Source organism: Pristis pectinata, chromosome 16 (genome assembly GCF_009764475.1).
Source record: "Pristis pectinata isolate sPriPec2 chromosome 16, sPriPec2.1.pri, whole genome shotgun sequence".
NCBI classification, from domain to species: Eukaryota; Metazoa; Chordata; class Chondrichthyes; order Rhinopristiformes; family Pristidae; genus Pristis; species Pristis pectinata.
This window is the reverse complement of record NC_067420.1, coordinates 5,327,150-5,353,389: the sequence shown is the minus strand read 5'-3', so window position 1 is coordinate 5,353,389 and position 26,240 is coordinate 5,327,150. Positions and strand designations below refer to the sequence as shown.

General features: G+C 49.3%; 1 protein-coding gene across 2 annotated transcripts in view; it reads right to left on the bottom strand.

The window, feature by feature from the left end:
- The window catches only part of LOC127578848 (RNA-binding protein 38-like), a 44,124-nt gene extending 39,221 nt beyond the window's left edge, over nucleotides 1-4,903 (bottom strand). For both annotated transcript variants that reach the window (XM_052031368.1, XM_052031367.1), the window contains exon 1: nucleotides 4,577-4,903. In XM_052031368.1, the coding sequence (XP_051887328.1) occupies nucleotides 4,577-4,888 (312 nt within the window). In that variant the 5' untranslated portion in view covers nucleotides 4,889-4,903. The remainder of the gene's footprint in view (nucleotides 1-4,576) is intronic.
- Between the last annotated feature and the right edge of the window lie 21,337 nt (nucleotides 4,904-26,240).

Below are 26,240 nucleotides of genomic sequence, written 5' to 3'. Positions count from 1 at the left end.
CCCCCTCAATGTCCCCTCCTCCTTCCCCCAAAACCCTCCCATGTCCCTTCCTGCCCCTTCTCCTACCCCCTGCACTGCCTCTTCTTCAGAACAGTTCCATGGGATCATTCACATCAGCCTCATAAGGCATCAAGAGCCTTCACTTTCAAAGGTGGCTCGAGAGAGCACTCAGCGCTCCCTCAGAACCGAGCTGGGCCAACAAGCTAGGGTTTTGCACGCGAATCCCTGGAGTGGAACATAGAGCAAAAGGTGCTTTGGGATCAGGACAGAATTGCTTTAAGGATCATTCAGTTGGATGGGACTGTGTTTGTAGTATTCAGTTCTGACACGGAGCAAGTCAGAGGACGACCCATTCATCCAATGGAAACAGGTCCTCAGAACCTCCAAGTCAAGTCACAGCCTACCTTTTGCCACAACGGCCCAGTGATTGAACACTTTGGTTCATCGACAGCTCACAAAGGCCAGTAACAGTGCTGGATGGTGCACTGGGACATAAGGAACGTCTTCTGTTCCTGACAGATAATGAGCACAGAAGTGGCGACTCCCTTCGACAGTCGGTACCAGGTGCCATTAGCCACAGCAGGCGGTGAATAGGATGAGGCTTTACTTCACCATCACAACTCCTGCAGTCTCCCACCTTTAGAACTATTGCAACTTCAGAAGCCAGGCAGCTGGTTTGAGCTGTGACAGATTTCGCAAACAGCAGCAAAGTGCTTTAATTCCACCCCCCTTCCCCATTTCTTCCTTCCGTTACCAGCAAACAAAGCCAGCAGTAAGGTCTCGTCAAAGCCCATCAAACTGGCGAGATCCCCAAGCAAGCAACTGCTGGGATCTTGCTGTGCACACGCTGACCGCTACTACGCCCCACGCCCAAATTACAACAGCGGAGTGGGGTGCAGTCTGCAGCAAGGCGCTCGGGGATGCCCCGTCGTACCAGAAACACAAGATGTGCGAGATCTCCCTGCAGCAGGGTCCCCTTTAAAAAGGAAAGGAGCATCCCACTGCATTTCTGGTGGGGTTAACCCCTACAGCAGGCAATTGGTACTCTGGAAGGCAACATGAAAAGAGGGCACAAGAGACTTTGCAGCATTCACCAGCTCAGTAGATTCAGCTTTCATAGCGGAAAACAAAACAGGTTGGGCTGCGTCTAATCTTCAGCCCCAGGAGCCAATCCCTGATAACCATTTAATTCTAAATGTTAAATGGACAGAGGAAAGATAACTGAAACACAGAATCACCCTGGCCGCTGCTGATACTGAGCTCACAACTTCAAAAACAAATCCAACCAGCAGCAACATTCCTTTGTGTTGGTGACTTAGTGTCCCAGTGGTGAAAGGTGGCAACACAGAGCAGGTAAGATCAGAGTCGGGGGGAGGGGGGGCGCTGCAAAAAGAAATCAAAACACCGCAGATGCTGGAAATCTGAAATAAAAGAAACAGAGAGGGCTGGAAACACTCTGCAGGTCAGGCAGCGTCTGTGCAGGGAGAAACAGAGTTAACGTTGCAGGTCAGTGAACCTTCTGAAGGATTCTGAGCTGCTGAGAGGTTCCAGCATTCTCTATTTAATTTCTCCAATGGGGGAAGAGGATTAAATGTGTGTGGTTAACCACAAAACAGACAGTGCTGGACTGATCTCTCCTTTCTACTGACACTTACCAAGCACCAGCACCCCAGCTAACCCTGCCTCTCCTTCTGCATCAATGCAAATCCCTGCCATCGGGCCCACCTCATTTCCACGGAGCTGATGTCACAACAGGAGATTGGCGGAGGCAACCCCACTCACCACATACTTACTGCGAAACTAGGAATGGATGCTTTTCTTTAGAGAGACTGGAAATGCAGTAATCATCTAATTCAATTTGTGTTCTACCGCACTCAAGCAGTGTGCCTGAATAAAAAAACAGGAAATGCTGAAAATGGGTCCTGAAACACTGACTCTTTTCTCGATCTCCACGGATGCTGCCTGACCTGCTGAGTGTTTCCAGCATTTATTGTTTCTATTAGAGATTTCCTGCATCTGCAGTTTTATTTTTGGTTTTTAATGCAAATCTGAAGAAACAGTTGTGGGAAAACTACAAACAACCAGACTTCCTTATTCCAACTCTCCCTGAGCCTCCTTCCATCTCCTCACCTCTACCCCTAGAGCCAATCGCGTTCCAGCGGCCTTTTGTCACACACAAGTTGGGGCAATGCACCCTGACGGGCTATCCCACTGTGAGAGGCATCTCATCCCGGACTAATCTCAGCCAGCAAGATGCTGTCCAGTGGGAGGCCACCACTCAGGTGCTAAAACCCTGGGAAAGTTAGGCACCCCCACCCCCCCACCACCACTGCCCTATGGAACTCAGTGCAATCTGCACACCTCCCAGGACAGCCCCAACATGGAGTGACCACCCAGGATGGGTACCAGCCACCCTGGGAACTGATGCCCAGCCACTGGGCACTGGCACCATTAGGCAATGGCACCACTGGGAACCCAACAAGTCACCACTGGGCACCAGTGCCAGTGGGAACTGATGCCCAGCCACCACCGGGCTCCAGTGCCAGTGAAAACTGATGCCCAGCCACCACTGGGCACTGATGCTAGTGGAACTGATGCCCAGCCACCACTGGGCACTCGCGCCAATAGACAATGGCACCACTGGGAACCCAACACCGTCACCACTGGGCACTGGTGCCAGCATTCGTGGTCACTGCTTCCACATTAGGGGCCAACATGCCCCCACAATACACAGGACCCCACACTGCTCCAGAGCAGATCCCCACCCCTTCCCCCAAACCTGCAGCCTTTCTCCAACCCTGCCCCTCACCCCCAGCCTTTTCTCCCTCCCAACAGTTCCAGCTATTCCCCAGAGCCTGCCCCATCTCCTCCCCAACCCTTCCAGTGTCCCTTCCTGCCTCTTCTCCTGACCCCCTCCTCCCCAACCCTACCCACAACCCTTGCCCCAATGCCCACTGTCATCACCTCCCCAGTGCCCCAACCCCTCCCATCTGTTCCCCACCTCCCCCCTCCCACTGCCTCTTACTCCTTCCCCAGAATGGGTAATTAATTTATGATTGTCACATGTACCGAGATACAGTGAAAAGCTTTTGGTTGTGACAGACCATTCCACAGACAAGTACATTGAGGTTGTACAAAAGGGAAAAAACAGAGTGCAGAGTATAGTGTTACAGTTACAGAGAAAGTGCAGTGCAGGTGGACAAATAAAGTGCAAGGGCCACGACCAGGTAGATTGAGAGATCAAGTGTTTATTTTTATTGTATAAGAGGTCCGTTTATGAGTCTTTCTGCAGCGAGATAGAAGCTGTCCTTGAGGCTGATCGGAACTGCCCACTCCCCTCTGGGGGAATGGGCATTAGGATGCACTACCCCCCACCCCCCCCCCCCCCCACACCCATCCCCACCCCCTCCACACACAGCGGTGAACTGGGACCAGGAACTACTGGCTGCCAACTCTGGGGGCGGGGACATTGACAGACGGTGCAAATTGGAATAAAAAGCCTCACAGTGCACCACTGGGAACCCAACACCAAGTCACCACTGGGCACTGGTGCCAGTGGGAACTGATACCCAGCCACCACTGGTCAGGTCAGCCCGGGCAATGTTTGAATTTGATGTATATTTGTAAATACTGAATTGAGAACGACGTAAATATTGTTAATGTATAAATGCAACTCTTTGCAACAACAAAGGAGTTAGCAATTGAGGGGTGGTGTCGGCGGGAGGGCACCGAGTCGGGGCGTCTCCCGGGACAGGCACCTGTTGACCGGGCGGCGGCACAGACTCGGCGCTCCCTGCCCGCACCGGCTGCCCCGACGCTTCGAGCATTTCCCTGCCGAGCAGGAGTTCGCCCAAAACATACTCGGCGTCGGTTGAGAAGCGACCCGCTACTTCTGCTTTTACCAGCGATAAAAAGAGGAAGGCCGGGTTTTCAGTGGGACTGCAGGTGCAGAGAGGGGAGAGAGAGAGAGAGAGGGAGGGTGGGGGAGAGCCGGCGGGATAACGAGGGAAAAGGGCGGGAGGGAGGGGAGGAGGGAGGGGAGCTCCGGGAGTCAGCGGCGGCGGGCACAGTCGAAGGCTGCCGACCGGGATCCTGGGGCAACGCTCCTCCACACTCCCCAGGGCAGGGGTGTTGACTCCCCCCCCCCCACCCCCGGGACCCTAAGGCGTTGCTCCCTCCCCGACCCTGGATTATTGTCCCCGTGAGGCTGGGCTATTGCCTCCCCGGACCTTCGACAATCACCCCCCCCCCCCCCGCCGTGAAGCTCTAGTTTTGACTCCCCCCGACCCTGGGGTATTAATTCCCCCCGCCCCCGCCGGATCCTTGGGGTATTTATCCCCTACCCCGGACCCTTGGGGTATTTATTCCCCCCCCCACCCCGGACCCTTGGGGTATTTATCCCCCCCCCCACCCCGGACCCTTGGGGTATTTATCCCCCCCCCCACCCCGGACCCTTGGGGTATTTATCCCCCCCCCTACCCCGGACCCTTGGGGTATTTATCCCCTACCCCTACCCCCGATCCCGGACCCGGACCCCGCGGCGGGCGGGGAGCTCCGCGCTCTCCCGGGGACTTACGAAGCCGTATCCGCGGGACTTGCCGGTCTGCCGGTCGGTGATCACCACCGCCTCCTCGATGTCCCCGAACACCTCGAAGTATTTCCGCAGGGACGAGTCGGTGGTGTGGTAGGGCAGGCCGCCCACGAAGATCTTGGTGAAGGTAGTGTCCTTTTGCAGGGTGTGCATGCTGCCGGCGGCTGGAGAGGGCGGCTGGCCACGGGCAGCGGGATGTCCATGCAGACACACCGCACGCAGCGACTCGCCCACAACCAGCCGCAGAACCGGCCTTTTAGCCCGAGCCCCTGTGGCCCCTCCTCGCTGCCGCTCCATTGGCCCGGGTTTAACCCGCCCCTGGCTGTCTGGGAGCTGTAGTCTTTGCTCAGCCTGCTTGCGGGTGGGTGGAGTGTGGAGCGTTGGTGTACGTCCCCAACCAGAGGTCCCACAGCCCAGGCACAGTAAACCAGGGCTTTCCCCAGGCTCCCTTTTAGCTCTTGCAATAGCCCAAAGGAAAGGCAACATACCTGCAGGTTGTTTGGACCTCAACTCAACTCCTCCCCTCCTCCTGTACCCCCCCCCCCCAACACTTTGGACAATCTGAGGATGGCATCTCCAGAGGTGAATTCAAAAGATAAGATTTCTTTATTAGTCACATGTACATCGAAACACACAGTGAAATGCATCTTTTTGTGCAGAGTGTGCTAGAGGCAGCCCGCAAGTGTCGCCACGCTTCCAGCACCAACATAGCACGCCCACAACTTCCTAACCCGCGTGTGGGGCGGGCACGGTAGTGTAGCGGTTAGCGTAATGCTATTAGAGCGCTAGCGACCCGGGTTCAATTCCCACTGCTGTCTGTAAGGAGTTTGTACGTTCTCCCCACAACTGCGTGGGTTTCCTCCGGGTGCTCCGATTTCCTCCCACATTCCAAAGACGTACAGGTTAGGAAGTTGTGGGCGTGCTATGTTGGCACCGGAAGCGTGGCGACACTTGCAGGCTGCCCCCAGCACACTCTTAGCAATGCAAAAGGACGTATTTAAGATAAGATAAGATAAGATCTTTATTGGTCACATGTACATCGAAACACACAGTGAAATGCATCGTTTGCGTAGAGTGTTCTGGGGGCAGCCTGCAAGTGTCGCCACGCTTCTGGTGCCAACATAGCATGCCCACAACAGTGGAGGAGCAGTACAAGGCCTCCACCCCTCCCTCACCCCCCACCCCCTTCCTCCCCACACAGCCACCAGTTTACCTCTCTCCAGGACAAGGACACTCACTTCCTCCAGGTGAAGCAGCACCTCTCCTGCAATGTGCTCAGAACGCGGTGTTTACATCGGACAAACCAACACGCAGACTGGCCGACCACTATCCAGGACATCTCTGGAGGTGGGGTAGTGACCCTGAGCTTCTGACCACCTCTCACTCTAATCCTCTGTCCTTTGGCCTCCTTCCCTCACTGTTGCAACCATGCCCGATGTAAACTCCACCAATATCATCTCACCAAACCCCTGGGCATGTTACAGGCCAAGCCAGTGAGAATTTGTTTCCAAACCAGGGTAATAGAGATAACAGAGTGAGATGGGGGAGTCTGGGTCCCAGGGTGCTGTACCCCAACATGACCCACTGGGCACACCCTGGGAACCAGTGGGTTTCGGTCGGGGTGTTCCGATTTCCTCCCACGTCCCAATGACGTGCAGGTTGGTACGTTAAGGGGCTGCTGTAAATTGCCCCTAGTGCGTAGATGAGTGGTGGAATCGGTGGGGAGTTGCTGAGGATGTGGGGAGAATAAAATGAGATTAAGGTAGGGTTAGTACAATGGGTGGTTGGCATGGATGAAGGGCTGAATGGCCTGTTCCATGTGGTATCTCTCTGTGACTGGGGCCCTGTACTGCTCCCCCACTGTACCCCAACACACTTGATATGTGGAGGGTTACTCCTGCTGGGGTACCCCAGCCCAATGTGCTTCCACCTCTGGAAGAAACTGGACAGCAGGGCCCTGTATCCCAACATGGTCCTGATATTAGGAGACAAATAGAACCCCAACTTTATTCCAGCCCTGTGCCCCAACTTGGCCTTGCCCCTAGGGGAAACTGGCTGTTGGGTCCTGTACCCCATCCCAGCACAGCAGCCACCCCCCCCCTTTGTTTTCCCCTCACCCGCCCTCACGACCTGCCCAATTCCACGGTCCGCTGCCCTCTCCTAGCAGATTCCTTCTTCTTCAGCCCTTTGTCTCTTCCACCTCTCACCTCCCCAGCTTCTCACATCACTCCCTTTCACCCCCCCCCCACTCCCCGACCTACCTACCTTGCCCCCTCTCACCAGGACTCACCATCCTGTGCTCTTCCCCCTCCCCCCTACCCTTTTATCTCAGCTTCTGCCCTCTTCCTTTCCAGTCCTGATGAAGGTTCTTGGAACAAAACATTGACTGTTCATTTCCCTCCAATGGATGGTGCCTGACCTGCTGAGTTCCTCCAGCGTAATGTGTGGGTTGCTGCAAATTTCCAGCAACTGCATTCTCTCTTGGGTGTCAGAGTTCCAGATGACCAGCCCACACATGGGCCCTGAGGTGACAATGGATGAGAGTGTAAGGGCCTAAATTCTATTCCCTCACTTCACCATCTCCACTCCCTTCACTGCCACGTTCAGCCCAAGGTCAAGGCTGAATGTGGGATGTTCCTCGTGCTTGAACCAAGCAGAGGGTCCCCTGGCGTCAGTGGGTGGGAGGCAGCCGAAGGTCAGGTCACTAAAGTCAGCAAATGTAGTGGATCATATCTGCGACCTCCCACGACCCCACCCTCAACAGAATAGTCCCCTGAATTTTCAGGACTTCCAAAATAATCCAATCCACAAAGTCACAAGGAAACATGTTGGTAGTTGAAAGGATATGTCACCAAACACTGGACGTGGTCTCTTAAATGAGATGGGCAGAAGAGAGAGTAGGGAGCCCAAGAGTACGGTGGTCATTTTTTCACCAGCTGTTTCATCAATGACCTTCGTTCTGTCATAAGGTTGGAAGCTAATTGCACAATGTTCAATTCTATTCACAGCTCCTCAGCAAATGAAGGACTTGCCTGAATGTTGTCTAGGTCTTACTGTGTGCACATCAATAGTGCCAGACAATGACATGTCTCCAAGAGACAATGTTCTCCAAGAAGAGAACATCTAACAACTCTTCCTTGATCAAAATAAACACAGGAAATACTGGAAGGACCTACCCTTGACATTCAATGACATTGCCATTGCAGAGTTTCCCAACATCAAGACCGCCATTGATCAGAAGCTCAACTAGACAAGCCAGATAAATACCACAGGCCACAGCAGTGGGGCAGAGGCTGTGTACCCTGTGGTGAGTCACTAACTTCCTTACACCAGAAGGCGCAAGTCAGAAGTCTGATAGAACATTCTCCACCTCCCTGCATCAGGTACAGCTCCAGCAACACTTGAGGATAAAGCAGGCCACATAACTGGCACCCCATCCACAACCTTAACCACTCGTTCTCTGCATCACTAACACACAGTGGCCGCAGTCTACAAACAAACGGCATTTACTCACCCAGGCTATTGCAACAGCACTTCCCAAATCCCTCACCTACAGCTTACAGCATTACTTACAGCTTCCCTCCAAGTCACGCTGAATCCTGTCTTGGAAATATAACGCTGTTGTTTCATTACCGCTGGATCTGAATCCTGGAACTCCCTGTGCAACAGTGTTGTGGGAGTACCTTCGCCGGAATGACTCACCAGCACCTTCTCAAGGGTGATTCAGGATGGGCAGTAAATGCTCGCCCTCGATCTCGCCAACAGGTGAAAAGTTTACACCTTTTCACTGTTTCTCCAGGTATCTGAGGAGAGGCAAGAAAATGGGTCAGAGCAGGAATTATTCCAGAATCACCAACCACAAGATTGGTGCTGCTGCAAGTAAGTTTTTCATTGCACCTGTGCACACATGCACTTGTGGATCTGACAATAGACTCGATTTTGACTTTGGTGATCATAAAACCGGATGAATTTCAGAATGTTATGTAGAAAAGCAACTTAGTTAAATTTGGGCAGTTGTTATAAGTCAATGTGGGCTCATTTCAATGAATTGTTTCTCTTTCCTTATCTCAGGTCTTTGTGTGTGTGGGCACGACTGTGTGTGTGTGGGTGTGTGATTATGCGCCTGTGTGTGTGTGCCTGCATGTGGGTGTATATGCGCCTGTGTGTGTGTGTGTCTTTGTGTGGGTGTGCATGCACGTGTGTGTGTGTGTGTGTGTGTGTGTCTATGTGCCTGCATGTGTGTGCCTGTGTGTGTGCATGCACACCAGTGTGTGTGTGTGTTTGTGTATGTTTGTGTGTGCGTGCACGCGCGTCTGTGTGTGCGCTCTACTGTGTGTGTGTGCACGCGCGCGTGCCTGCGTGTGTGTGGCGCGTGCCTGTGTGTGTGTGGTGCACGCCTGTGTGTGTGTGCACGTGCCTCTGTGTGTGTGTGTGTGTGTGTGTGTGTATATACGCCTGTGTATGCATGGTGTGCGCCTGTGTATGTGTGTGCATGTGCGTGTGCCTGTGTGTATGCACGCACATGTGTGTTTGTGTGCACCACCTTTGTGTGTGTGTGCACGTGCCACCTCTGCGTGTGTGTGTGTGTGTGTACGTGCGTGCTGTGTGTGTGCGTGCCTCTGTGTGCCTGTGTGTGTGTGCATGTGCACCTCTGTGGGCCTCTGTGTGTGTGCATGCACACCTGTGCGTGTGTGCCTGTTCCTGTGTGTGTGTGTGTGTGTGCACGCCACCTCTGTGTGTGTGTACACGCTGCCTATGTGTGTGTATGCCTTCGTGTGTGTGCCTGTGAGTGTGCATACGCACCTGTGTGTGTGTGCATGCACACCTGTGTGTGTGTATGCGCGCCTATGTGTGTGTGTACAATCGCCTGTGTGTATGCACTGCTGTGTGCGTGTGTGCGCGTGCGCCTGTGTGTGCGTGTGTGTGTGTGCATGCACCTGTGTGTGTGTGTGTGTGTGTGTGCGCGCGCGCGCGCGCTGCCTGTGTGTGTGCACGTGTGCCTGTGTGTGTGTGCGCACGCAGCTGTATGTTCAGAGGAACCTGTGTGTCCTTATATGTGAATCATGGAAAGTCATGCAAACGTGCGCTGGCCTTTGTTGCAGAGCGTAAGTGGGAGAGTTCTCTCTTCCAGTTATACTGGGCTCTGGTGAGACTGCATCTGGAATATTGTGTACAGTCTACGCCCCCCCCCCACCCCACCTAAGGAAGGGTAAATTTGCAATGGTGGGAGGAGTGCCATGGAGGTTTGGATTGATTCCCAAAATGATGTGCTTGTTGTATAGGAAGAGGTTAAACAGACTGGGTGTCAAATGATTACAGAAAGTATGAGATACAGTAGGGATCTTACTGATTCTCACAGGGCTTGGCGGACGAGATGGAGGGATAACGTTTCCTTTGGTTGGACCCTCTGAAACCAGGGGTCAGACTCTCAAAACAGGGGGCCAGCCGTTCAGGATAAAGTTGAGAAGGAGCTTCTTCACCCAGAATCTTAGGAATTCTTCATTCAACAAGGCGCTCAGCCACTGTGTGTATTCTAGACTGAGGTTGTTAGATTTGTAGATATTAAGGGAATCAAGGGATGTGGGGTTAACGCAGGAAAATGGAGCTGAGGTGCAAGGCACATGTGGCCTACACCTACTGCTATCTTGTATGTGTTCTCTTTAACAGCGTTAGTGGATGGTGGTTAATGGTGGGCAGTTTTCTATTGACATTGAGCCCAGATTTAAAATAGTCCAAGGCAAGTGGATTGTGACCAAGATGAGATCCTCTGGGAAAACAGAAAAGTTTGAAGTGGATAAATGACTTCAGATAACAGCAGACTAATGGTAGTCCTATCTATCTGTAACTGCTAAAGTGCTCCCAAGATTAGCTCGGCCCCTCTCACCAGCAACCTACTAGTGCAGCTGCCACCCCCACCCTTGCCATGGCCTTCCCCCCCCCCACCCCCCAGCCCTCTGCCCTCATACCCTTCCCCCACCTTCCAAATGTGAATTCTGACTGTGTTCAAGCTTCATTTTGTCCCATACAAAGCAGTTCTCTCCCCTTGAGAAGAACATAGTGCACTAAGGTGGTGTCTCACCCTGAGAAGAACGTAGTGCGCTAAGGTGGTGTCTCACCCTGAGAAGAACTTAGTGCGCTAAGGTGGTGTCTCACCTTGAGAAGAACGTAGTGCGCTAAGGTGGTGTCTCACCTTGAGAAGAACGTAGTGCGCTAAGGTGGTGTCTCACCTTGAGAAGAACTTAGTGCGCTAAGGTGGTGTCTCACCCTGAGAAGAACTTAGCGCGCTAAGGTGGTGTCTCACCTTGAGAAGTACTTAGCGCGCTAAGGTGGTGTCTCACCTTGAGAAGAACGTAGCGCGCTAAGGTGGTGTCTCACCTTGAGAAGAACGTAGTGCGCTAAGGTGGTGTCTCACCTTGAGAAGAACGTAGTGCGCTAAGGTGGTGTCTCACCTTGAGAAGAACGTAGTGCGCTAAGGTGGTGTCTCACCTTGAGAAGCACGTAGTGCGCTAAGGTGGTGTCTCACCTTGAGAAGAACGTAGTGCGCTAAGGTGGTGTCTCACCTTGAGAAGAACGTAGTGCGCTAAGGTGGTGTCTCACCTTGAGAAGCACGTAGTGCGCTAAGGTGGTGTCTCACCTTGAGAAGAACGTAGTGTGCTAAGGTGGTGTCTCACCTTTCCCTACATCCTGCACATGCTCATTGGGTTTTGCAGCTGAGATTTCTCCTCATCAGGGTGAAAGGATTCAGTCTCTGTGTCTACTAATAATGCTGCAGACGATCGTACACAGTCGCAATGAATCATCTGCAAACAATCACAACTCAAAACAACAAGCTCAAACTGTAGGTACTGGAACTCAGGAACTAAGATGTCAGGGAACGCTGGAACACTCAGAAGGTCAAGCAGCATCTGTAGAGAGAGGGAAAGGTGAGGTTAACATCAAACCAATGAGCTTAATGATTGATTATAAAATTCCCCATTATTCAAGCATGGCAGTGTAGCGGTTAGTGTAACGGCCATACAGCGCCAGCGACCTGGGTTCAATTCTCGCTGCTGTCTGTAAGGAGTTTTTATGTTCTCCCCATGACTGCGTGGGTTTCCTCTGGGTGCTCCGGTTTCCAAAGACGAATGGGTTAGGAAGTTGCGGGCATGCTATGTTGGCGCCGGAAGTGTGGCGACACTTGCGGGCTGCCCCCAGAATGCTCTACACAAAAAGATGTATTTCCCTGTGTGTTTCGATGTACATGTGACTAATAAAGATATCTTATCTTAATTCCTCCATGCCCAGCCCTTCAATCTTGGCATCCCCTTGCTTCTGGCCCCTTGCATATCTCCAGCTCCCTTCACACCATCATGAAGGCAGCCTCCTAACCCTCAAGATCTCCCCTCCCTCTCTTTCTTCAAGGAACTGCCCAAAGCCTCCCTCTTTGACCCAGGTGTCAGGTGTTTGTTTGAATACCCTGCGTTGCTTGGTTTGAGAATGTTTTTCATCCTGGGACACTTCATTATGTTCAAGTGCTACAGCGGCAAGTGGTTGTTGAACCATTTATTAGACGCAGACACGGTGAATGGGCGTGGAAAGAGAATGGTCCAGGATTAGGTGGAGGACAACAGACGACTGAATGAGGTGATAACAGAGTAAGATACAGGAGCCATCTGAGCAAAAGTAGACAATGAAATGGTTTGTCCACAATCAAGGACTAGAATCTAGGAGCAAGGATGTAATGCTGAGGCTTTATAAGGCAATGGTCAGACCACATTTGGAGTATTGTGAGCAGTTTTGAGCCCCAAAATCCAAGGAAGGATGTGCTGGCATTGGAGAGGGTCCAGAGGAGGTTTACGAGAATGATCCCGGGGATGAAAGGGTTAACGTATGAGGAGTGTTTGATGGCTCTGGGCCTGTACTCACTGGAGTTTAGAAGGATGGGGGGGGGGGGGGGATCTCTTTGAAACCTACTGAATCTTGAAAGGCCTGGATAGAGTGGATGTGGAGAGGATGTTTCCATCAGTGGGAGAGTCCAGGACCAGAGGGCACAGCCTCAGAATAAGAGGACGTCCCTTTAGAACAGAGATGAGGAGGAATTTCTTTAGCCAGAGGGTGGTGAATCTGTGGAATTCATTACCACAGATGGCTGTGGAGGTCAAGTCATCGGGTGTATTTAAAGTGGAGGTTGATAGGTTCTTGATTAGTAAGGGCGTCAAAGGTTACAGAGAGAAGGCAGGAGAATGGGGTTGAGAGGGAAAAATAAATCAGCCACGATCGAATGGCGGAGCAGACTCGATGGGCCAAATGGCCTAATTCTGCTCCGATGTCTTACGGTCTAATCCAGAAGATTTGTGAAGGACCTGAGCAAATCATCAGAGGAAGGACGCACGGAAAATCTGGAAAGGGCTGTTGTGGCTTTGGGGTGTTGTGGCAGAAAAAATACAGATGGGACCAGGGGTACAGACCACCCCGAGAGCAGGGCACCTATTTGCTCACTCTCAGACTCCACCTCTCCTGAAGGTACTGACACGTCCCCCAGTGGACTCCTGACTGCCACCAACACATAAGAGATGTCCGCATCCACACAGGAAATTCTGCCCACCCTAATTGCTTCCTCTGTGTACGTATGGTAAGAAAATGCCTGCTCCGTTACCTTCCAGATAACGATGCAAGTACCTTAGCTTGAAGACAATGAACTGGAGAACATTCAGGAACTGCAGCATGTCAGTTTAAAATTCGGCGTGGGAGCGGTAAAAGAACAACCGATGGGTTTTACGAGCAAAAAGAGACTAAAAGTATAATCACAGAAGTTGCACTCCAAGTCAGGGAGAAGATGTCGGCAGGAATCAGGCACAGGACATGGCATGAATGGAGTGACTGTCTGAGATGACTGGGAGGTATTTTTGGGAAAAGGAAGGTTGGTGGGAAGAAGCAGGGGTGAAATCACTTGAGAGGGAGTGAGTTTGTCACGAAAAGGGTTTGTCAACTTGGCCAGTGTTTTCTCTCCCCACCACCCCCAGTGACTTCTCCATGGATTGTCACCTTGTGGTGGTGGAGAAGCTTGTGTGGTCCTGAGATCCCGAGAGCGATGCCGCCTGGAGCTATGCTCCTAGTAGGGTCACCCATGGCGGTAAGGTCGATGGTGAGGTCCCTGACAAAGAACAATCCAACCAAGACCTCAACGGTGGAACAGGCGGATGAAGTTACTTCGAACTCAATGGCTGTGAAGGCGGATGAAGGCTGCAACAAATCCATCAGCTCCAATCATCGTGGTTTCCATGCCGTTAGAATCATTTGGTTGATTTGTGAAGTCCCGTGTGCTTTTTGTAGTACAACATCAAGTACACGTTAAGCAAATACACGCACAGGCGTCTTCACTCTGTAGGCTAGAGCCAAGATTGGACTCATAAGCCACTTGAGAGCCCATAAATAGATCAACGGAACGAAGACCATCATCCTCGACCTCGAGGGATAGCCACGACGACGACCCCCAGTGAGTCACTGGTTCAAGACTCACGCCAGAGATTTGAGTGAACATTGCAGAACGACACGGGTGCTGTGGGTCTCTGAGTTGCCCTCCTTCAGGCAAGCTGCTAAACCCAGCTCCCATCTCCTTGGAGAGTGGAGCACTGCTCAAAGGCCAGTGTGAGAGTTTACTCCAGCAGCCTGCCCGATGTTTATCTCTCAATCAGCACTTCCCCAGCTACATTATCTGATCACATAGCTCAGTGTTCAAGGCATCTTGTTACTTGCAGCTATGACTACTGCATTTTCTACATTACAACATGACAATTCAAAATGTACTTCATTGCAGCTGTGTTCTCAGGGCCCTCTGAGTATGTAGAAAGTGCTTTTATTTTGCCTTTCTTTAAAACTTCTTTGCCTCTCTAGGGAAGAACTCTCCTATTTAATGTTGATAAGCCTTCACTTATGAAGATTTTACCACTTGCATCGTACCAGCTCTCGTCGATACGAATGTATTGATTTTAAAGCACAACATTGTTGTAAAGTTGTTGTTTAATCCTCGGCAGGAAGTATGTTGCAGCTTTGCAAAGTTGCTGCAACTTTCTATTTATAACAAGTGCCGCCACCACACAGACCTTACAATCCACTGATCTTCACAGGGTCACTGGTGTGACACAGAACGGTTTCCTTACAGCTTGTTGGTGAAGAAAATGGATACTGAAAGTCCCTTGCTCCTTTTCCTCTCTCCAGTCACTGAACACATTCTATTCCCACGAGTGAGTTGATAGCAAGGATCTCATCATGGTCTTTGGTTGTTACGTTCAGATAAGCAAAATTAAATATAGACTGCTATCTACTCAAGTAGGTTAACAGATAATGAGGTGCAGGAGCTCCCTCTCCTCATTTGTTAACCAGCTAATCCCCTTTTCAACACATTCGGAAACACAGAACATTCCAAATACCAGCAGTCGGAGGCTGAACCTTGACTACTAGTTTGACCCTGTGAGCTTCTAACCCGCCACGTCCCAAGCCTTTGAGCTCAATTATAACCAAGTGGCAATGGTCAACATTATCCAGCACAGCAGCCCTTCATAATGTTGAAGGTCTCTTTGGGGGTCTTCCATAATCTTCTCAGTCACAATAAAGCAGCTTTAACTTCCAAGATTACTCTTTGCAGTCCTAGAATTATAGTATACCTATCACATAGAAGGAGGAGATACAACCCACTGTATCTGTGCCAGCCAAGAAAGGACTACCCTGTGTCATCCCATCTTTCAGGCACAGGATCCATAGACCTGCAAGTTCACATCTGATGGGTCTTAACTCCAGTGAGGGTTTCTGCCTCTCCCACCCTTTTAGGCAATGAGTTCCAGACCTCCCAGTCCTCAATGGATGAACAAAAGCTGTTTCCTCACCTCCCCTCTAATCTTTCTAATCTCTGTCCCAGGTTTATGATCTCTCTACTGAAGTAAATAGGTGCTTCCTGTTTACTCTACATCCTCCGTCATTTTACTCGCCTCAGTCAGGCCTTCCCTTAACCTCCTCCACGCCGAAGAAAACACATCGAGCCTCCCCAACTTTTCTGCACAGCTAAAAAAAATTCCAGTCCTGAATTTTCCTTTTTAATCTCCCCTTCACCCTCTCCAATGGAGCCATATCCTTTCTGTTGTGTGGTGACCAGAACCACACACAGTACTCAAACTGTGTCCTCACTGGCGTCGTGTACAGTTCCAGCATTATCCTCCCTACTAATGTATATTTATGCATGTCAAGTCAAGTTTGTTGCCGTGTGCACAAGTACGATGAGGTACAGGTACAATGAAAAACTTGTTTGCAGCAGCATCACAGGCATGGAGGTACAGACAACTCACAGAACATAAATTATACAAGGCAGTGAAGAGAGAGGAAAACAAGACAGTGCAAAAAAAAAGATGCAATCCCAGATAAGTCTATGATAGTGCTCTTATGCCTCAGATAATAAAGGAACAAAAATTCCCAGGTACCTATTTAACCACCATTATATACACATCATCTTTAAGCACCTGTTGACATTCACTCTCTCTGTTTCTCCACGTCACTCAATGTCCTGCTATTTATTTTATGTTCCTTGGCGTTGTTGCACCTTCCCTCACACTCTCTGGACTAAATTCCATTTGCCACTTCCCTGCCCAGCTGCCCAGACCACCTGCATCTTCCTGTGGTCTGAAGTTTCCCTCCTCACTGCCAACCACAAGGAATTGTTTTGTGTTGTTCTTTATCATGACCCCGACACAGAAGTCTAAGTCATTAATATATATTACCAAAAGCAAGGACCCAGGTCCTGATGTCCGTGGTACCCTGTTGGTAACAAGCTGCCAGTCACAGAGATACTCACTGACCATTACCTGCTGCCTCTCACCCTCCTATTTATTTCCTCAAAATATTCAACTATTGTTCAGGCCCAACCTTCCCTTAACAAACCCTGATTACTCTGTGGACTTCTGAATAGGGATTCACACCACCCCTTCGAATCGATCCCACCAACCAACCTGAGATGACTTGACTTATACCTTCCTCCCTTTTTTTAAACAATACATCAGAAAGTGTCCAGATCTCCAGCACCTCCTGTAACAGGGCTGATTCAGAAGTGAAGGTCAGAACTTCACCAATTTCTCCCTTTCAACAGCCTGGGATATATTTCTTCTGAGCGTGGCAATGTATGCACTTTCAAAGATGCAGAGCCCTCTAATACTTCCTCTTTTACTGTACTTATCTAATATTTCACAGACTTTCTCTGTAACTACCACATCAGCATCATCTTTTTTGGTGAACGCAGCTGCAAAATATTCATGAAGAACCTTACACATACCCTCCACCTCCACACACAGGTGGCCTTTTGGTCTGCAGCAAGCCCTCGTCTTTTCTTAGTTGTATTTTCACTCCTTATAAGCTTAAAAAACATCTTCAGACTTTATTTACATAGTCATAGAGCACTACAGCACAGAAACAGGCCCTTCGGCCCATCTAGTCCTTGCCGGCCTGATCTTCTGCCTGGTCCCATCTACCGGCACCTGGACCATATCCCTTCAAACCCCTCCCATCCACGTACCTATCCAAACTTCTCTTAAACATTACAATTGAACCCGCATCCACCACTCCTGCTGGCAGCTCGTTCCACACTCGCACCACCCTCTGAGTGAAGAAGTTCCCTCTCAGATTCCCCTTAGATATTTCACCTTTCACCCTAAACCTATGACCTCTAGTTCTAGTCTCACTCAGACTTAGGGGAAAAAGCCTGCATGCATTCACCCTATCTATACCCCTCATAATATTGTATACCACTATAAGATCTCCCCTCATTCTCCTGCGCTCCAGGGAGTAAAGTCCTAACCTATTCAACCTTTCCCTATAGTTCAGGTGCTCAAGTCCCGGCAACATCCGTGTGAATTTTCTCTTCACTCTTTCAAGCTTATTGATATCTTTCCTGTAGGTAGGTGACCAGAACTGCGCACAATACTCCAAATATGGCTTCACCAACGTCTTGTACAACTTCAGAGTAACATCCCAGCTCCTGTAGTCAATGCCCTGATTTATGAAGGCCAAAGTGCCAAAAACTCTCTTTATGACCCTATCTACCTGTGACGCCACTTTCAAGGAACTATGGATCTGTATTCCCGGGTCCCTTTGTCCTACCGCACACCTCAGTGCCCTACCATTCACTGTGCAAGTCTTACCCTGGTTTGCCCTCCCAAAGTGCATCCCCTCACACTTGTCTGCATTAAATTCCATCCGCCATTCTTCAGCCCATTTTCCCAGCTGGTCCAGATCGCACTGCAAGCTTTGATAGCCTTCCTCGCTGTCCACTACGCCCCCCCCCCCCCCCCCCCCCCCCCCGTCTTGGTGTCGTCCACAAATTTGCTGATCCAGTTTACCACGTTATCATCTGAATCATTAATATAGATGACAAAAAACAATGGGCCCAGCACCGATCCCAAATTTGCCAGTATTTTTATGCTCTCCTTTTTGCTTTAATTTTCCCTTTCATACCACATCTTTTATACCCTTTAGATATTAATTTTTATTTTATGTTATACATTTTATATTTATTAGTTTATTATCCTTCTATATAATATAATGTATTATATTATGTATGTATTATATCTGTGTATATATTAATTAAATATAATTAAAATTATACACTTGCTACACCCTTACAGGCTTTCTGCTGTATTGAACTCTTGATATCTGACATAAGCTTCCCTTTCCCTTGTCATTGGGGGGTCTAGATTTGATGGACCCCCCCCCCCCTCCTTCTTTGTGGGAACATGTTTACTTGAACTCCTTGCGTCTCTTTCTTAAATATCTCCCGCTGCTCCGAGACTGTTTTACCTCCAAGTAGCCTTCTCCTGTCCACTTTTGCTAAATCACTTCTCAACCTAGTAAAATCAGCCTTACCCTGATCGGAATCAGAGTAATAACCCAGCATCTTACAACATTTGAAATCCCCCTCTGTGAATACCCAAGCAAACCTGCCCGCAAATTTGCTCAGCCACAGATCCTGTGCCTCAGTCCAACGCTGTCCCAACCTGGCTGTCTATAACACTGAGATAATGCCCAACGTCACTCTCAAACCTTTTCACTACAAGCAGAATGAAGGCAAAGTTATCTCATCACTCACTTCGGTAGTGAAAACACTCAACACTAATAGAATAATTCAGAACTTTCACTTTCATTATTATTGGCAAATGACGTCTGCTTCTGTTGCGTTACCTAAATCTTAACTCTTCCCTCGTTCTTTCCCGTTTCCCTCAACTCCCTTCAATTTCTCCTTCTTTCCACCAGTCTCTCTCTCATCCTCCCTTCTCTCTCTCATCCTCCCTTCTCTCTCTCATCCTCCCTTCTCTCTCTCTCCTTCCCTCTCTTTTTCTCTTGCTCACCTATGGGAGATTGAGAATGAGTGTAAGAAAGAAAGAAAACCAGGCAGAGAGCATTCATACCTCTTCAGCAGAAACTTTTGTCTCACAGGAAGGATCCTACAGTATTTAGCGTGGATGGGTGACATTGATATTGAGACTGGTTGCAGATCGGAACTACATCTCCCAGCAGCCTCTGCATTATCTCGTTGTATCTGTCTTGCTGAGATCTCAGAATAAGAATCAGATTTATTATCACTGACCTATGACGTGAAATTTGTTGTTTTGCAGCAGCAGTAAAGACATAAAACTACTATAAATTACAAATATAAACAAATTGTGCAAAAATAAGGAATGACAAAGTCATAGCTGTGGTTTGAAGGTCGGCACAACATGGTGGGCCGAAGGGCTGCTGTATTGTTCTATGGTTCTAATGGTTCTATGTTCATGGGTTCATGGACCATTCAGAAATCTGATGGCGGAGGGGAAGAAGCTGTTTGTGAATCATAGAGTGTGGGTCTTCAGGCTCCTGTACCTCCCCCCTGATGGTAGTAACGTGAAGAGGGCATGTCCCGGATGGTGAGGGTCCTTAGTGATGGATGCCGCCTTCTTGAGGCACCGTCTCTTGAAGATGTCCTCGATGGTGGGGAAGGTTGTGCCCATGATGGAGCTGGCTGAGTCTACAACCCTCTGCAGCCTCTTGCAATCCTGTGCATTGATCTTTTTCAATCAGATGGCAATGTGCAATAAGATTTCACCAACTCAGGCCTCGTAAAACTATTCAAATGATTAAGAATGAGGGAGAATTACAGTCAGGGAGCAGGACCACTCCCCACAGCTCAACCCTAGTGTTAGCTTCCAGTGCACTGGATCAAGAACACTCGAGGGGACATGGGTCTGGCTTCACATTAGAACCACACACCCAGACTACAACCCCATATGTCTCCCCAAGACCCAGTACAGACTCATACATGTACTCTGCATATATGCAACAGCTTCATACATGTATCCAGCACATCGAAAGTTAAAAAATCCCAAGGAGCAGAGAATCTACATGTCAGAGCTTTGAAGATGGTGGCTTGAGAGATAATGGTCGCTGTAGGTTCTGAAATTGCTCCTGAGGAATAGAGGAGGCAAATGTGGTTCCATTATTTAAGAACGTCAGAAGAGAGAAAACAGGGAACTAATGACCTGCTAATCAGTGGTCAGGAAACAGCTGGACTCCCTGGTGAAGGATGAAATGATAGGTTGAGCGAGCGAGGGCTTTTCTCTTTGGGGCAAAGGGGGTGAGAGGTGACTTGATAGAGGTGTACAAGATGATAAGAGGCATAGATCGAGTGGACAGTCAGAGACTTTTTCCCAGGGTGACAATGGCTCACACGAGGGGACATAATTTTAAGGTGATTGGAGGAAGGTATAAGGGGGATGTCAGGGGTAGTTTTTCACACAGAGAGTGGTGGGTGCGTGGAACGCACTGCCGGCAGAGGTTGTGGGGGCAGATACTTTAGGCACATTTAAGAGACTCTTAGACACATGAATGATAGGGAATTGGAGGGCTATGTGGGAGGGAAGGGTTAGGTAGATCTTAGAGCAGGATAAAATGTCGGCACAACATAGTGGGCCGAAGGGCCTGTACTGTGCTGTAGTGTTCTATGTTCTAACACCTTGAGAAAAATAATAGGATTGAGCAGAGTTGATATGGCTTTATGAAAGAAAATCAGGTTTGACTAATCTTCTGGAGCCCCATGTGGCTAGTAGAATAGATGAGGGGAACTGGTGGAGGGAGTATATTAGGAATTTCGGAAGGTGTTTGATATGGTCCCAGTCAGGTTGGTGAATAGGATTGGAGTATGTTGGGGGGTAATATGATGTGCTTTGAGCATTGGTTATTGGGCAGAAAGGAAAGAGTGGAATAAAGGGATCATTCTCAGGGTGTCAGGCTGGGATCTGTGGGATACAACAGAGATTGGTGCTTGAGTCCAGCTTTTCACAACCTAGGTCAATGATTTGGCCGAGCGAAACAGATGTCAAATTTCTCAGCTTGCTGGTGGGAAACTAGGTGGGATTGTGATTCGGGATGGGGATGTAAAGGGGCTTCGAGGGGATACAGACAAATTGAGTGGATGAACGAGAACATCATGAATAGACTGTCCTGGTCCAACCATGTAGACACCACGGCCAAGAAAGCTCACCAGCACCTCTACTTCCTCAGGAGGCTAAAGAAATTTGGCATGTCCCCTTTGACACTCACCAACTTTTATCAATGCTGCATCGAAAGCATCCTATCTGGATGCATCAGAGCTTGGTATGGCAACTGCTCTGCCCAGGACTGCAAGAAACTGCAGAGAGTTGTGGACACAGCCCAGCGCGTCACGGACACCAGCCTCCCCTCCATGGACTCTGCCTATACCTCTCACTGCCTGGGTGAAGCAGCCAACATAATCAAAGACCCCACCCACCTAGGTCATTCTCTCTTCTCCCCTCTCCCATCAGGCAGAAGATACAGGAGCCTGAGGGCACGTACCACCAGGCTCAAGGACAGCTTCTATCCCATGGTGATAAGACTATACAATGACTTTACTTCCCTTATACGATGAGATGGACTCTTGACCTCAAATCTACCTTGTTGTGACCTTGCACCTTATTGACTACCTGCAATGCACTTCCCTGTAGCTGTGGTACTTTACTCTGTATTCTGTTATTGTTTTTACCTGTACTACCTCAATGCACTCTGTACCAACTCAGTGTAACTGCACTGTGTAATGAATTGACTTGTACGATCGGTATGCAAGACAAGTTTTTCACTGTACCTCGGTACAAGTGACAATAATAAACCAATACCAATAAACTCGACTTTGACTTTGACTTTGGTCTAAGTGCTGGTGAATGGGATTGGTGTAGACAGGTACTTGATGGTCAACATGGACATGTTGGGCCAAAGGTCTGTTTCTGTGCTGTATGACTCTGCGGGGATCACCATCATTGCCGTCTCCCAGCACTGAGACTCCAGTTACATGAAGTCAGCTGAAATGGGCAGGCCATGTCATTCACACGCCCATCACCCCACTGCCTATGCAGACACTATCCCGAGCTCCATCACAGAGAGAGATCACCCGGGCACAGAGGTCCTCCACCCCCTGAGAATTTACAGCAGCCACCAACCCACCAACCTGCATGTCTTTGCGATGCGGGGCAGGGGGGGTGGGTGAAATCCAGAGCAGCCAGAGGAAGCCACGCAGTCACAGGGGGAACGTGCAAACTCCACACAGACAGCACCCGAGGTCAGGATCGAACCTGGGTCTCTGGCGCTGTGAGGCAGCATTGCTAACCACTGCACCACTGTGTCTGTTGCAGGTGCCATGCCATGTTCACTGTATCTGGGTGCCTCCCTGTAAAGGGCCAGAGTGGCAGCCTATGTGGTGTTCTGCAGAGGGGCCCCATTCAATTGGTAAATTAGTTTATTATTGTCACATGTACCGAGGTACAGTGGAAAATTTTGTTTTGCTTTAGGGTTAGTGTTAGGCCACCCATACAGATCATTTCATTATATCAGTGCATCGAGGTAGTACAAGGGAAAACAATAACAGGATGCAGAATAAAGTGTTACAGTCATATAGACTGTAGACATACATACAGTCATATAGATAGTCATATAGGCCACATAGAGGTAGATTGTGAGGTCAAGAGTCCAGCTTATCATACTAGGGGATCATTCAGTTGTCTTATAACAGTGGGATAGAAGCTGTCCTTGAGCCTGGTGGTACGTGCTTTCAGGCTTTTGTATCTTCTGCCCGATGGGAGGGGGGAGAAGAGAGAATGTCCGGGGTGGGTGGGGTCTTTCTGTTCTCTCGAGGAGCTGTGCTGCCTGTAGCCTTTGAGTCTTTTTATTTCAAAAATAAACTTTATTCATAATAAAATATATATACAAAAAGAATAAACACAGTGCAAAAACCTTTTACATTCTTAGTGCCATTTGGTCAATACATTCAGTAGTGTTCACACTTTATTTTTACACCAGAGCACCATTGCCAGTCATGTCACCCTCTGGGGTGATACACCCTTTCATTGTTCGAGGGGCTTCCCCACCTCACTCAGCCCCTCCATGTGAGGTAGCGGAAGGAGCCTCAACGGTGGTCCTGCCCCACAGAACCTTCGCGTTGGCTGCACTGAGCTTCAGTGCGTCCCTCAGCACGGACTCGCTGCAGCCTCTGAGTTCTCCTCGGCTTTCTGCGCCCTGTGCTGCTCCTCAGAGGGGCTGTTCTCAGTCACCTGGTGCCGCTCCCGATCCCACTGCTTTTGATGAAACGTCGGGGAGTCTCAGCGTGACTGGTGACCTCACTCGGCAGATATGCAGGTTGATGGCCAGAGTGGGAAGCTGTTCCCGCCATTCCCACAGGTGAGGGTGGTGAAGTGGCGGCAAGAGGAACACACCTGTACTCTCCTGGGAACCCAGCCAGCTCATGGAGGTGTGGATAAGCACTTGGCTCTGTTTCACCAGCCATTCATCTTCACTAAGCACCTCCCCACTCTGCATACAGTTGCGTTCATTTGCTGATGACGTCAGTGTGTGTTGGAGCGCCAGGTTAATCTTAGTGCCTGTCAGACTGTCAGTGACACCGCAAAGTTAGTAATGGTGTCAATGCTGCTACTAAGACCAGAGTTAGCCTCACTTGCAACTTCACAGACCCTGTTCATGGCAGTAACACTATAACTGACGTTCAGGTTGTGATGTTCACACCAGCTAAGCTGTTAGTTGTGCATCATTTAGTGTTAGTGCTCTGGTCAGTACAGTGCACTCCCGCATTACCAAGGGACGGTTTTCCTGGTAAACCGTCCGTACCGCGATTTTCCGTAACGTGAACCCTTGACAAAAATTAACAAAGTGTGTTTGTTTCTTTCGCATTTTGTGTTTATTTGGTTATTTTTCTCACAGAAATTCCATCAAAGCACATTTTTATCCTGTGTTTCAGATTCTTTGGTGGTGATTTGTGAATGGTGTAAGGGAAAATTTCCATCACCCAAACGGCCATAACGTGTGTTAGTTAGTGATGGTGTTGCACATTTCATTGAGTTATTTCATACTTTTTAATCACAGGAGGACTTTCAGCCCATTGATTCTATGCTAGCTCTCAGATTATTCCCTTTCCTCACTTATTTCCCAGTAACCTTTTCTCCCTCCAACTCCTGCCTCCTGATTCCCCTGTCACCCATTATACTAGGGGCAAACTACAGGAGCCAGTTAACCTACCTACCAACCAGCCTGTCTTCAGGCTGTGGGAGGAAGCCAGAGCACCCAAGGGAAACACATGTGGTAAACGAGAGGACATGCAAACTCCATGTAGACCGCACCCAAGGTCAGGATTGAACCTGGGTCACTAGAACTCTGAGGCAGCAGCTCAGCATACTGTGCCACTGTGCTGCTATTTTTAAGTCAGTGTTCAGATGAATGTTTATTGCTTGGTTAATTTTAACACTGAGGTTAGCACTGATGTGGAGTTTAGTGCTAGTACTGCTCTTATTGTTAGTATTAAAATCAGCATTAGTGTATTGTTAGTGTTAAGTTTTATATTCATGTTGGCCTTAGTATATCCAGTACATGGTTTGATATTTTAGTATGAATTCTGGTTATGGTTGTACAGGAAGTCCCCGACTTACGAACACCTTTGTGGTCGGTTCGTAAGCGGGCCCGGCCCCCGATCCTACCACAGCGGCAGTACACCTTCTTTGGACCAACCCCGGGCCAAGTGCGCACGTGCGGCTGGGGCCATGTGTGGCCGCGATCCCCGGCCCAAGTGCGCATGTGCGGACACTGTTCCGAGTTACGTACAAAATCGGGTTACGAACAGTCTCAAAAACGGAACTCGTTCGTAACCCGGGGACTTCCTGTATTGGAATTTACTGTATGTGCTACTTTTGTATCAGTTTTGAGGTTATTTTTGGTCTTTGTACCAAAATTAAAATTAATAGAGTTAATATTAATGGCAAAGTTACCATTGCTGGTTGTTGCTGGTAGAATTAACGTTGCTGTTACTGCTGCAGATTAATGGTCGTGTTAATGATAGGATTCGTTCTAGAATTAGTAATGTTACAAAATGTTTAGTGTTACCCTTAATGTAAAGGTTTGTTTTGGATTAGGATGTATTAAGTTAGGGATGTTATAAAATGTAGGATTATTTCTTGAGTTAGTCTTGGATGAAGACGCACGGTAGTGTAGTGGTTAGCGTAACGCTATTACAGCGCCAGCGACCCAGATTCAATTCCGGCCGCTGTCTGTCAGGAGTTTGTATGTTCTCCCCGCGACTGCGTGGGTTTCCTCCGGGTGCTCCGGTTTCCTCCCACATTCCAAAGACGTACGGGTTAGGAAGTTGTGGTCATGCTGTGTTGGCGCCGGAAGCGTGGCGACACTTACGGGCTGCCCCCAGAACACTCTACACAAAAAGATGCATTTCACTGTGTGTTTCAATGTACATGTGACTAATAAAGATCTCTTATCTTGTGTTAGTGTAATATGGAGAGAGGTCAGAGCGAAGATTGGGACTGAGCCTTGGATTGGCTTCAGGCCCCTACCTCTCACTGGGTTGTTCTCCCTGTTCTGCAGCATCAGGAACCTTTGGGACCAGTCGCCAACCTCTCTGGGGCACTGCTGAGATTGGCAGCTGGGACAGTGACCCTGTTCCTTAACTACAGCTCCGGGAAGCAGCACTCCTCTATGCTAAAAGCACCACAAAAACATAGGTTGGCACTGTGACTGGACGGCAGGATGCGTCAACAGTAGTCCTGAAGATTAAAGCAAATGAGGAAAATCACAAGTCCCTTCTGTCAAGCTCTGAGCGCTTTTAAGGGAGACACAAATTAAACTTCAAACACTGCTTTATCTGGGTGAAGATGTACCTGCTTTAGGCATCTCTCGCCCCTCTCCATCTCTGTGGTCTGCGTGTGGTCTCTGATCTGTGTCTACAGGCATTGAGCATCACTGAGGTCTAATGGTGAATTACTTCCCAGCTACAACACAGGAGACCATTTGGCCCATTGGGCCCATGGCGGCTTCCAGCAGGGGAATCCCATCGCTCCCATTCCCTCTCATTTCCCTCTCCGATGCTTTCTCCCTCATGTTCCCAGTGTTCCCATCAACTCCCATTACATTCCCAGGCTCAGGGGTAAAACCATCAGCATGTCCTTGGGATGCGGGAGGAAATTAGAGCTACTATTGATATCCTATTTGTGTGCTTGTTCCCTTAATTTCAATTTTCCTGCAATGTTTTAAACCAAGTGTGGACACGGTGCAAGCCCAGTGTACGGAAATACGGACA